The sequence below is a fragment of the Macaca mulatta genome, chromosome 2 (genome assembly GCF_049350105.2).
Source record: "Macaca mulatta isolate MMU2019108-1 chromosome 2, T2T-MMU8v2.0, whole genome shotgun sequence".
Taxonomy (NCBI): Eukaryota; Metazoa; Chordata; class Mammalia; order Primates; family Cercopithecidae; genus Macaca; species Macaca mulatta.
The window spans coordinates 95,267,043-95,280,330 of NC_133407.1; the positions used below are offsets into that span (position 1 = coordinate 95,267,043).

The 13,288-nt window shown below is 45.1% G+C and overlaps 1 protein-coding gene across 7 annotated transcripts in view; it reads right to left on the minus strand.

Moving 5' to 3' along the window:
• LAMP3 (lysosomal associated membrane protein 3) overlaps positions 1 to 10,350 on the minus strand; it is a 56,021-nt gene extending 45,671 nt beyond the window's left edge. For 3 of the 7 annotated variants that reach the window (XR_013413335.1, XM_015131495.3, XM_015131494.3), the window contains exons 1-2: positions 9,320 to 9,687; positions 80 to 789 (exon numbers count right to left, since the gene is read on the minus strand). Coding sequence is in view for 6 of the 7 variants with exons in the window: in XM_015131495.3 (XP_014986981.1) it covers positions 80 to 789; positions 9,320 to 9,368 (759 nt within the window). In the remaining variant the exon portion in view is untranslated. 7 annotated transcript variants of the gene reach the window in all.
• Positions 10,351 to 13,288: the final 2,938 nt, after the last annotated feature.

Here is a 13,288-nt window from a genome sequence, read left to right on the forward strand (position 1 = left end):
GGGAATGATCATTCCCAGCAAGCCAACCTCCACTCAGACTCTTTGAAGATAGTGTTATAGTCCTGTGGCCCCAACTTACCGATTCCTTGTCTTGAACAATCAGCTGTATCCCCATCTCTGCTTTTATACAGAGTCTGCTTCCATTTAGAACTTGATAAATTCCAGTCTTGATTGAAGATGGCTGAGGTGCAAGGGTGGACCCAGGAACCGTGGAGGCAGGTGCGGCTGTTCGGGTGGTATTGTGGGCAGCTGCCGTTGTTCCTGGGGCATGGGTGGGTTGAACGGGCTTCTGACCAGTTGTGCTTTTGTGTGGTGCTATGGATAAAGTTGCTGGAAGGGTGGTCTGGTTACTGGGTTGAGTGGCATTCCCAGTTGTGTGGTTGACGGTTGATGAACTGGTTCCAGTTGTATGAGCTGGTGGTGTGATGGTGGGTGGCAGTGAATAAGGGGCTAAGCTGGGGCCGACTGTAACTTTAGTAAGTGGAGGAGCTGTGTGTGAGTTGTTGGATGTGGCCTGGGTTGTGACCAGGGTGTAGATAATTGGGCTGGTGGTTGGAGTGTTTTTTGTAGTTACTGGAGTAGTTGTTGGAGTTTTTATTGTAGCCGCTGTTTGAAAGGTGATGTGACCATCCATTAATCTTGCTGCTAAAGTTTGGTGAGGTGCTTGGTTAGCTGGTTGCTGGACAGGTTTTGCTATGTCCTGTCCTGTTGCTGCTGCAGTAGGTTGAGAATAATCTCTGGTTTTTGGAAATGCTTTTGCTCTCATTTGACTGCCATCGTGCAAAATTACTGAAAATTAGGAAACAAACATGTTAAAAACACTAACCAATTGCTTACAAGGTCCCTCTCCCATCCCTATCTTGATGTTTGTTCATAAAAAACCTAACATGCAAATTTTTATATTGGGAGGAAATTTACAAGGGTATAACAATGAAGCAAACATCATCAAAGATTCTACCCCTAGGCCACAAATGTAATGTTCTGGTTGTATCCATGTCTTTTACAGGGTTATGACAGTTCCACAGCACCCAGCCCCTTTGCCTGTGTGCGGTGTGGTACTAATACACACCAAAGCGATCGTGCTTAGCTAGATATCTAAGTGTCAATGCCTCTTCATTCTCCACCTTCAAATGTGAATCCGAACAGCTGACATAAAAAAGTGTTCCTGGGTGAACAGCTGCTATATGACCTGATAGAGCTGGGGCAGCATGAATGATGGCAACAAAGCTTTACAGAGTTATACAGTTTTCACAGAATCACATAATCCCAGGTTTGAAAGGGGTCTTAAAGGTCATCTAGTCCAAACCCCAGTCTTTTTTTTTTTTTTTTGAGACAGAGTCTTGCTCTGTCACCCAGGCTGGAGTTGCAGTGGTGCAATCTCAGCTCACTGCAATCTCCACCTCCCAAGTTCAAGCGATTCTCCAGCCTCAGCCTATTGAGCAGCTGGGATTACAGGCACCCGCTACCATGCCCGGCTAATTTGTGCGTTTTTAGTAGAGACGGGGTTTCATCATGTTGTCCGGGCTGGTCTCGAGCTCCTGATCTGGTGATCCACCTGCCTCAACCTTTCAAAGTGCTGGGATTACAAGCGTGAGCCACCGTGCCCAGTCCCAAACCCTAATCTGATGTCTGAGTTACACCTACAGATCTTTGCCATGTGTTCATCCAATCTAGACTTAACTGTTCCCAATGACAGGAGACTCATCTCTTCACAATATAGTCCTTTCCATTGTTTATCTTGTTCTTTGTTGTTTTCTCAATATAGACAAATTCCTGTCATTTTCTTACGTAACTTTTGGAGTGGCCCAGCCTTTCTCAACCATGGAAGAGAAGTCATAACTGCTCTGATATTTCAGGTGGGCTGTCCTTCGTGTTCTGGCTTTCATGGCAGCTCCTCAGAGCATCTTCCTTGTCCTCCTTATATAAAATAGTTCCCCATATCCATGCTTCTCCACTGCAGTGTTAAATTCATTGCTTTCACTGCATTAATTACAACTTGTAATTATGTATGGGGACGGTATTCAAATATTTAACAATCAGCCTGGCCAGTATGTACTAGCCAAATATTTTCCTGATTAAATGTTTGCTTTTGGTTTATTTGTTGGTTGTGGATCTTTCCCAGTAGATTAACAGCACCCCGAAGGTGGGAACTGTGTGCACTGTTTTCACCAGCAGTGCCTGCGCATAGACAGTGTTCAGTAAATATAGGTCGAATGAAAAACTGACTGAATGTGTTAATGAGGACAATAGCATTGTAGGCCTTTTAGGATTATTGTAAGGCTCAAATGAGTTGGTTTAAGTAAAACTCTTCATGGACCATTAAGCACACAGACGGTGTCTCCTGTTGTCACAGGTTCTCTCCAGAGGTCATCCTTAAGGGCAGAGGGCCTCTGGTTCTTTTCCAACTAGAATAGGTCTATCCTTGTCTCCTTCCAGGCACATAGGGATCCAGAAAAGTGGACAAAACACAGATGATGGGCCGGGCACGGTGGCTCACACCTGTAATCCCAACACTTTGGGAGGCCAAGGTGGGCGGATGACCTGAGGTCAGGAGTTCAAGACCAGCCTGGCCAACATGGTGAAATCCCGTCTCTACTAAAAATACAAAAATTAGCTGGGTGTGGTGACACAGTGCCTGTAATTGCAGCTACTTGGGAGGCCCAGGCAGGAGAATCACTTGAACCCGGGAGGCTGAGGTTGCAGTGTGTTGAGAACACACCATTGCACTCCAGCCTGGGCAATAAGAGCAAAACTCCGCCTCCAAAACAACAACAACAAACGGATGATGTCTTTAGGAGTCTGTGTCAGGCACATGAGAGATGCCTGTGTCCCTTCAATTTTGTGGTTTCTCTGTGTTTACCCACAGACTCTCAGGACAGCTGGAGCTGTCCTGTGCTGGGCTGAGACTTGGGAGAACATGCAGAAAGGGAAAGGAGATCTTGCTATGCTAGTATTTACAAAGTCCTAAAGTTCATACCCAATAAAAATAATTCATATATGCCTTTTCTATCTCCCTCCTCCATTCAATACACTTCTAAGAGGTTACTTTTCTCATATTAATAACAATAAAAATTCCAGGTTACTGGACATTTACTACATAGAAGGCCTTAGGTCAAGGGCCATCTTTTACCAACTTCTCTCAAAAACCCTTTGGTGGGTACTACTTTATCCGTCTTTCAAATGAGGAAACTCAGGCTTGGAAAATTTCAGCCATTTGACCATAATGACACAACTGATCGAAGTTGAGGCAGAGACTTGAATCTGAATCAAAGCTTGCCCTTGGGTTTGAGGGGTGGTGGAGGTGGGGTGTCGCTGGGAAGAATGGTGAGAGAAGACACAAAAGCAGAGGAGAGAGGAACAGGAGGGTGCCCTCCAGTGACCCCAATTCATGAAAACTTCATAATGATGATCCTTGGTGAGAGTTTCAAAATTTCATGTGCTGAAAAGGGGATTATTTTCCAGAAGAAAAGTTCTAACTTTAAGTCCAGTAGTAAGACCCATGAATTATTTCTGTACAACTGGTTTGCAAAATAGGAAAGACAAAAGCATCAGTTCAAATTGTCTTTATAACCTTATAAAAAGATCGACGATTATTAATGACATGAAGTTATTTGAGATCATTCTTTAAGAGTCTTTTTTTTTTTTTAAATCTAAAATATCCATTTGGATAAGTTATATGCATGATACTTGAGAGTTGTAGGTTTGATGGGGTACAGGTTTACCTACAAACTTTTGTAAAATCCCTACACGTAGAACTTTTATGCCCATGTCATGGAACTTGGAGAAAGATTTTTCACTTCGAGATTATAATGGAGATTGAGTGTTGTTGAAGATTTATTTTAGCAATTCGTTTGGGTAAAACCCACATTGCTGGTTCTCTGGTCAAACACCAGTGAGAGCCCCATTAGATTCATACTATTATGATGGAGAAAGAGAATTCACTCTCAAATGTGGTTTCCAGGAATATCTTGTGGTGAAGAGTAAAGATTGCTACAGAGACCTCCAGGAGACTAGAAACCACTTGCCAGTCATTCTCTTGGGAAAGTGATTATATCCTTGCTAAAATCCTACTGTGTATGGCTGGTGTCTATAAGCTAAAGAGAATCTTCTCAACTGAGTACAATTTCCTAAACTGAGTAATGCACCCTTAAAAAAAAAAAAAAAAAAAAAAAGCCTTCCTCAAGATGCAACTAGAACTCTTCTCTCAGTGGTAATGAATGAACGCAAATAAATAAAAAAAAGGACTTAGTTGTTCACAAATGAACAGCATCCTAAACAAGCCAAGAAGATATATGGTACTTGGTCAAGGTGTGCTTGCTATGTAGGAAGCCTGTTGAGATGTCTTGATACGGTGTGTAGGTGTAGGTGTGTCTCTGGGTGGTGGACAGAAGGGTGGGCTAGCAGATGGCTCAACCAAAAGTGCCAAGTTTATGGATGTTACAGATTAAACCTGTCAGAGAAGTATAGTTCTCACCCCTTCTCCTTCCCTCTTCTGGCCCTCTCACTGCTCCTCCTCTCCCTGTAGGAGTGTGGTGCATAAAGGATAGGCAGGTGATTCGACTGGGGTAGGTATGCTCTGCATTGTAAAGTAGCTCAGAAAGACCATATGAGCTACTTCATAATGTATATGACCACACACATGGTCTATGTATATGACCACACATATATGACTCATTTCTGTAAAAACTGGGTCACAGGTTTTAAATGGGATGTTTGGCCCTGTAGAGGTTTAGTCAAGGTCACAGGTTTGTCTGAGGCCTAGAAAGAGGGCAGTGGGGGATGGGCACGATGGCTCACACCTGTAATCCCAGCACTTTGGGAGGCCGAGGCGGGCAGATCACGAGGTCAGGAGATCGAGACCATCCTGGCTAACATGTTAAAACCCGGTCTGTACTGAAAAAAAAAAAAAAAAAATACAAAGACTAGCCAGGCGTGGTGGCAGGCGCCTGTAGTCCCAGCTACTCCAGAGGCTGAGGCAGGAGAATGGCATGAACCCGGGAGGCGGAGCTTGTAGTGAGTCAAGATCACACCACTGCACTCCAGCCTGGGCGACAGAGCGAGACTCCATCTCAAAAAAATAAAAATAAAAATAAATAAATAAATAAAAGAGGGCAGTGGGCAGAAGCAAGGGCAGGTATAGACCAGACTTTGTCTTGACCCTCCCTCTATTCACAGAACATAGCTCTGGTGTTCACACACTCATCTGCCCACCGCCACCCCAGCCTCTCCTCTCCAGAATTCAGGAGACTTCGCAAACAAGCACCCCAGGCCCTTGATCCATTGCTTGGACTCCACTAGATGGAAATTCGCATGAAGAGGTGTTAGAAGGTTTTGGTTCCCCTACAACCAGTGGGTGTGAGATGAGTCATTGCCCAGTCCCCTGGGAAAGTCAATGATTTCACAAGAGATCTTTTCTAGGTATTTTCCTGACAGTCAGTCCCTTCCCAGACAGCATTTGGTTGGTTTCCCTGCCGCACCACTCAACAGTATGTAGGGGTCTCCTCTCAGGCAGGCCACACCAGACACCGGGGGTAGGTCTTTGTTCTCAGGGGCACTGTGAGGCAGACACATGAGTAGACCATACTCCTCAGTGTGACTTGTTTTTTGTTTTTGTTTTTGTTTTTATTTTCTCCTTGAGACTGGGTCTCACTCTGTCACCCAGGTTAGAGTGCAATGGCATTCTCAGGGCTCACTGTAGCCTCAGTTTCCTAGGTTCAAGCGATCCTCCCACCTCAGCCTCCCTAGTAGCTGGGACTACAGGCATGTGCCACCATGCCAAGCTAATTTTTGCATTTTTTGTACAGGGTCTCACCATGTTGCCCAGGCTGGTTTCAAACTCCTAGGATTAAGTGATCCGCCTACCTCAGACTCCCAAAGTGCTGGGATTACAGGTATGGGCCACTGTGCCCGACTGACAAGTGTCTTTATCAAATCCTCAGATACTATGAGAGTGTGGGTAGGGTGGGAATCCAAAACAAGGATACATTCTTCAGGCAGACAAGGGAGGAGATGGTTTCCAGACAGGAGGAAGAGGATGTGTAAAGGCATAGAGGCTTCAGAAGTCTTGTACGTCTGGAGAACATGACCAGAACACAGGGATGGTATGGGAAGGGAGGGGTGAGGAGGGGAGACCAGCAGGGAGCAGGCCTGGCAGGACTTGGAGACTATACTCTGTCTGCAGAGCTCTGAGGAGCACAGTCAGGGAGTCATTGGAGCCCCACGGCCATGTCCAGGTTCAGGGAATCATAGTTTAGTCCCCAGCACCTTTTCTGGCACCTCTAGGGGCAGCAGAAGTGGCTCCAGCAGGGTGCAGCAGAGAGAATCAAGGAAACCCTAGAGCAGAAGGGGCACTAGCCCTGTGACAGACTGCTGGCTGACTCTTCCAAAATCCAGTCTCTCCTTTCTAACAGAACCTCAAGTTTCAGCTGAGCACTTGTTGCCTGGAATAAAGAGCTCTGTGTCTAAGCCTCCTTTCTAGCTGGGTGGGAGCATATGACTGAGTTTTAGTGAAAGAAGAGAAGTATCAAGATCATGTGGACCTTCTGGGAAGGCTGGGTGAAGGCAGCTCAATCACTTGTGTGGCCTGCCTTTCTACAGCCCTTCTGTTTTTCCCCCTTTGACCAACCTGCAACTTGTATGTGATGGCTGAAGCTCCAGCCGACATGTGGAACCATGAGGAGGCCTTGAGGGTAGAAGTCACATACCTATATGTCGGATCCTAATGACAGATCCCCAGTGAAGCACCCCCACACTAGAACTGACCTGAATTTCTCTGGACATATTTTCACATGAAAGAATAACAAGCAACTATTTTGTTTAATCTACTGTTATTTTGGCTTGTCTCTTACGTGTAACTGAACCTAAACTTAACTAATATGAACTTAAATCCCCCATTTTCTGGAGGGAAAATTTGAGATCAGGGAAGCATGTTGACTGGATAAAGATTACTCAGAGAGTTTACCCAAAAGCTCTGTCTCTCCTAGCAAAACTTTCTGATGATTTTTGCTCATTTCCAATTCAACAAGGATTTCTTGAGCCTATGCATGCAAGGCCATGTAGTACAGTAGTGTAGAGCCTGAACCCCAAGGCCAGACTTCGTTTTTGTTTTGTTTTGTTTGAGACACAGTCCACTATGTTGTCCAGGCTGGTCTCAAACTCCTGGCCTCAAGCGACCTTCCACCTCAGGATCGCAAAGTGCTAGGATTACAGGTGTGAATCACTGCGCCCAGCCCAAACCAGATGTCTTGAATGCCAGTCTCAGGAATGCTACTCACTAAATGGGATACCATGAACAATTCCTTAACCTGCCTCTGCCTCAGTACCCTCATCGTAAAATAGGGATAAGAATAGCATCTACTTTTCAGGGTTCTTATGAGACTAAATAAGTTATAGGTAAGTAGATGTATGAATAAAGCACATAGGTTAGCTGCTATGGGCACAGGCTCTGGTTCAAAGCTTGACTCTGTCACCAGCTAGCTATGTGATCATGGGCAAGCTATTTAACCTCTTTGTGCTTCTATTTCCTCACAAGTAAAATGCAGATGATAAAAGTACTTACAAAGCTGTTTTGTGGATTAAAGCACTGAGAACAGTGCCTGGCATGCAGAAAGTGCCAGGAAGCCATGGCCATCATTGTTATTACCATGTGCTGATGAGCCCTGTACTGAGTGAAGAAGGGGCTCACGGTCAGGTTGTGAGGTGAATGGGAAAGGGACTGGAGAGACAAACAGGAGATACGGATTAACATCACTGAACAAAATCACTGCAGTAATTGCTTTCCAGGCGCTACCTCATTTGTTTCCCCAGTACTTCTGGCAGAGGATATTATTCTCCCCATTTTTTAGTGACGAAACTGAGCACCCGAAAGGTTGGGTGATGTGAACAAGGCCTCCCTGCTGGTAAGGGTCAGGGCAAGGGTTTGAATCCAGCTCCATGCCACCCCTCAAAGGCCATGCAACACTCCACTTCTGAGGAAGAAACCTCTCATGCATCCTTCACCTAGCTTACCTCTGAGAATTTGTAGCTCAGAAAGGAATGGGTAATGTGGGCATTTTCTCTCCACTTGCCCTTGAATTCGTCAATACTCACTGTGTCTTTATTTATTTATTTTTGAGACAGAGTCTCACTCTGTTACCTAGGTTGGAGTGGAGTGGTACCATCTTGGCTCACTGCAACCTCCGCCTCTTGGGTTCAAGCAATTTTCCTGCCTCAGCCTCCCGAGTACCTGGGATTACAGGTGCACACCACCATGCCCGGCTAATTTTTGTATTTTTAGTAGAGGCGGGGTTTCACCGTTGGCCAGGCTAGTCTCGAAATCTTGACCTCAAGTGATCCACCAGCCTCGGCCTCCCAAAGTGCTGGGATTGCAGGCGTGAGCCACCGCCCCCGGCCTGTCAATATCATTGTGTTTCTGAGTCTATCCATCCATTCAAGGAGCGCTCACATACAGGTCACTGTGGGTTACCGGTAGGCTGAGATTGTTTTGCTTTTTTAATAGCTTGCCCTGAGAAGCATAATGATGATTTCCTCTCCTGTCCCCTAAAAGAACCTGTAACTGTAAGTCTGAAAGCGTGGCACAGGGAGAACTGCCTAGGTGAGGGCAGCTGGCACGACCCTTCCCACTGCTTTCCTAACATTCCTAGCATTCATGTCACAAGCAAAGGCCACCGTGCCCCCTGCTTGAGCATACTAGCCGGGCGGTGGGGACGGAGGCAGTGCTCTCATGACGTTCGATTAACCAGTAAACTTCATCACAGGAACAGCACTACAGCACCCAAGAGGACTCAATGTCTAGGGGGAAAAGCTTTGGAGAAAGTGGAGGGTCGGAACATAAAATAATCATAAACTCGGCGTCCCAGACGGCATCTGGGATGGGAAGTACAATGATCATTAAAAAAAAAAAAAAAAAAAAAGTCTTGGACACTCTGTCCTACACCTTTCTGAAATGGCACAATCTGTCAGACCACATCTGATGCAAGGAAGAGCAAGACATGAGCGCTTTTCCCCGATAACAAAGCCAAGACTCCCATTCCTAAGCCCTGGCTCAGGTCTCCATCTCTTAAATCCAAGTGACCTCTACAAACTCTCCCAGAGAAGGTGCCCAGAACCCTTTTGGAAGCGAGGGACAGCGTTACTGTCTTTGGGGATGACACCTGCTCTGAGTAACTCACGGAAAACAAGTTCCAGCCGGGAAGCCCTTGGACGCGCCACACCTGCCTACCCGCAGCCCGTCCTGTGGCGCGCGGGACTCCAGAGTGCGTTTAGATGACAGGGGACCGACACGGCAGGGCCACCGCGGGAAGCCCTGCGCGCCACTCACCGGCCAGGGAAGCGAAGAGCACGGCCGCCGCGCTGAGCTGCCGGGGCATTGTGGGCGCTGGGCGAGGCTCTGCAGTGCGCGGCGAGGTCCGGGCAGGCCCCTAACCGGTGCCGGAGAAACCTACCTGTGCCGGAGAGACGAAGCCACCTGTTTATGAGAAGCCGCCGAAAAGCCCGCCCAGGGCCGCTGGGCGTGGAGGGAAACTCCGCCGGCCCCCTCCTCCCCTTACGCAGCCGGGAGGGGCGGGGACGCGGCGCGGCGGCCGGGGCCGGGCCTCTGGGACCCTTTACCGCACGCGCGTGGTCCCGGCAGCGCCGGCCTCCTGCGCTCATACCCTGGGTCTCCTCTTTTCTTTTTCTTTTCTTTTTGAGATGAAGTCTCGCTCTGTCGCCCAGAGAGTGCAGTGGCGCGATCTCGGTTCACCACAACCTCCGCCTCCCGGGTTCAAGCGATTCTCCTGCCTCAGCCTCCGCAGTAGCTGGGATTACAGGCATGTGCCACCAGGCCCGGCTAATTTTTTGTATTTTTAGTAGAGATGGGGTTTCACCGTGTTGGCCAAGCTGGTCTCAAACTCCTGACGCCAGGTGATCCGCCCGCCTCGGCTTCCCAAAGAGCTGGGATTACAGGCATTAGCCACTGTGCCTGGCCTCAGGTGGTTTTACAGACCAGAAATTCCTGGAACAAAAAACACGCAATATCTTTTTTTTTTTTTTTTTTTTTTTTTTTTTTTTTTGTGAGTCAGGGTCTCGCTCTATCACCCAGGCTGGAGTGCAGTGGCGTGATCTCGGCTCCCTGCAACTTCCACCTCCTGGCCTCAAGCGAGTCTCCCACCTCAGCCTCCTGAGTAGCTGGGACCAAAGGCACGTGCCACCACGCCCAGCTATTTTATTTTATTTTTATTATTTTATTTTATTAAGCTTATGTAGAGAGGAGGTCTTGCTGTGTTGCTCAGGCTGGTCTCGAGTTCCTGGCTTCAAACGATTCTCCCGCGTTAGCCAACCATTGGGATTAAGGCGTGAGCCAGGGCCCACGGCTCAACATCGCTGACAGGCAACCTTTTAATGTCTTATCTCCCTCCTCTATTAATTGTATTGTCTGTCAAAACAACGATGTTTTGACAGGGCTTGAGTCCCAGTGGGGAATACACATTTAAGCAATATATTAGGAGACCCTCCTTATCACTGGATTGAGGGCTTTCAGCCTAGCCTCAAATTATTTTCTGAAAAATAACTTTGGCTACAACTATTTTATCATACTATGTTGCTCCAAACACTCTAATCAAGTACACTTAACCAAAGCTTGCAGTGCGTTTCAGAATGGAATTTTTATGGTGAAAGGTGAGGGTTAACTTGTGCTAGTCAACCTAATTTCAGCGACTACCTGCTTTCTGATCTTTGAGACCGTTTATTCAAAAGACAGTAAGTGGGTATAGACTGTGTGCCAGGCACTCTTCTTATTCCATTTAAGTGCGGTAGCCACTCCGTGTGGACACGGTTGTTATTACTGCTGCCCCATTTCGCAGATGGAGAAACTAAGCACAGAGAAGGGAGTTGCCCAGAGTCCCTTAGATAATAAATACAGAAACTGGGCCATAAATCCTATCTGCCTTGAGAGTGTAGGATTTTAAGCACTATGCCGTTGTAACTGAAGAGGTGTTCACAACTAGAATATAATATATGCTTTTAAGTTGCTTACTGCCTAGTTGAGAGAAATTTATTAATATACAACAATATCTAGAGAGTGACTGATCAATTATTTACTACTCAGAGCCACACTAGATGAGGAATGGGATAGTGAAGGAGATGACTTCGTGGTGGTTTGCTCTCCAATCTTCTTCTTCTTCAACATTGTTTTCACTATTCTAAGTTCTCTGTATTTCTGTATTAATTTTAGAATCGTTTTACTAATTTCTACCAAAAATCCAACTGAGATTTTTATTAGGATTGCATTAAATCTGTAGGTAAATTCAAGAAGATTTGACATTGCAACAATATTGAGTCTTCTGATTATAAACATGGTATATCTCTCCATTTTTTTAGGTCTTCTGTATTTTTTCCCCAGATTTCTCAAATATTGTTTCAAGTTTGGCCCTAAGTATTTCATATTTTTGATGCTATTATAAGTGGCATTAAAATTGTTTTAAATTTCTGATTTTGCAGTACTAGTACAGTCATAGGTAGTTTAACGACAGGAATATGTTCTGAGAAATGTGTCATTTAGTGAGTTCATTGTTGCGTGAACAAACAAACTTAGATGACATCGCCTGCTACACACCTAGGGTATATGGGAAGGCCTATCACTGCTGGCTACAAATCTGTACAACATGGTACTGTACTGAATGCTACAGGTAATTGGAAGATAATAGTCTTTGTATATCTAAACAGGTCTAAACATAGAAAAGTTTCAGTAAAAATACAGCATAAAAGATAGAAAGTGGCACACTTAATAAAGGGCACGTACCATGAATGGAGCTTGCAGGGCTGGAAGTTGCTGTGGGTGAGTCAGTGAGTGGCGAGTGAATATAAAGGCCTAGGACACTACTGTACACTACTACGGGATTTATAAATACTGTACACTTAGGCTACACTACATTTACTTTAACAATTTTCCTTCAATAATGAATTAACCTCCACTTACTATAATTTTTGACTTTATAAACTTTTTAATTTTTAAAAGACTTTTTGATTCTTTTATAACAACACAGCTTAAAAGACAAGCACATTGTATGGCTGTATAACAATATTTTCTTTCTCTATATCCTTATTCTGTAAGTTTTTTTCCATTTTAACAATTTTTTTAAACTTTTACAACTTTTTTTTTTTTTTTGAGATGGAGTCTCGCTCTGTCGCCAGGCTGGTGTACAGTGGCACCATCTCGGCTCACTGCAACATCTGCTTCCTGGGTTCAAGGGATTCTCCTGCCTCAGCCCCCTGAGTAGCTGGGACTTCAGGCACATGCCACCACGCCCACCTAGTTTTTGTATTTTTAGTAGAGACGGGGGTTCACCATGTTGGCCAGGATGGTCTCGATCTCTTGATCTCGTGATCCACCTGCCTCGGCCTCCCAAAGAGCTGGGATTACAGGCATGAGCCACCACGCCCGGCCACAGTTTTTTTTGTTGTTAAAAATGAAGACACACACACACGCCTAAGCCTACACAGGGTCAGGATTGTCAATATCACTGTCTTCCACCTCTACATCTTGTCCCAGTGGAAGGTCTTCAAGGGCAGTAACATCCACAGAGCGGTCATCTCCTGTGATAAAAATGCTTTCTTCTGGTATATCTCCTGAAGGACCTGCCTGAGACTGTTTTACAGTTAATTTTTTTTTGTAAGTAGAAGGAATACACTCAAAGTAATGACAAAACATAATATAGTAAATATAGACACCAGTAACATAGTTGTTTATCAAGTATTATGTACTGTATATAATTGTATGTGCTACACTTTTATACGACTGGCAGTACAATCTTAGTTTCTCACCACAAGTGATGCCCTCTCCACTTTGACATCATGACGGCTACAACATCAGTAGGTGATAGAAATTTTTCAGCCCCATTATAATCTTATCAAACCACCATTATACATGTGGTCAGTCATTGACTGAAATATGGTTATGTGATACATGACTGTATATGTATACATACAATTTATTTTTGCATGCTAATCTCATATCCTGCAATCTTGCTAAACTCACTTTTTAGTTCTAGTCATTTTTCCTGGTAAACTCCACTGGATTTTCTATATAGTCTATTATATCTATGAATAAAGACAGTTTTACTCTTTACTTTCCAATTTGGACGTTCTTATTTCTTTTCTTGTCGAAAAGCCTTCTGTTGAGGCTTGAACCTCCAGGACATTGTGAAATAGCAGCCATGAGAGGAGAAATAGCAGCCATGAGAGGAGAAATGTGTTTTGTTCCTGATTTGAGGAGGAAAGCATACTTTGGCTATTAAGTGTGATGTTAGCA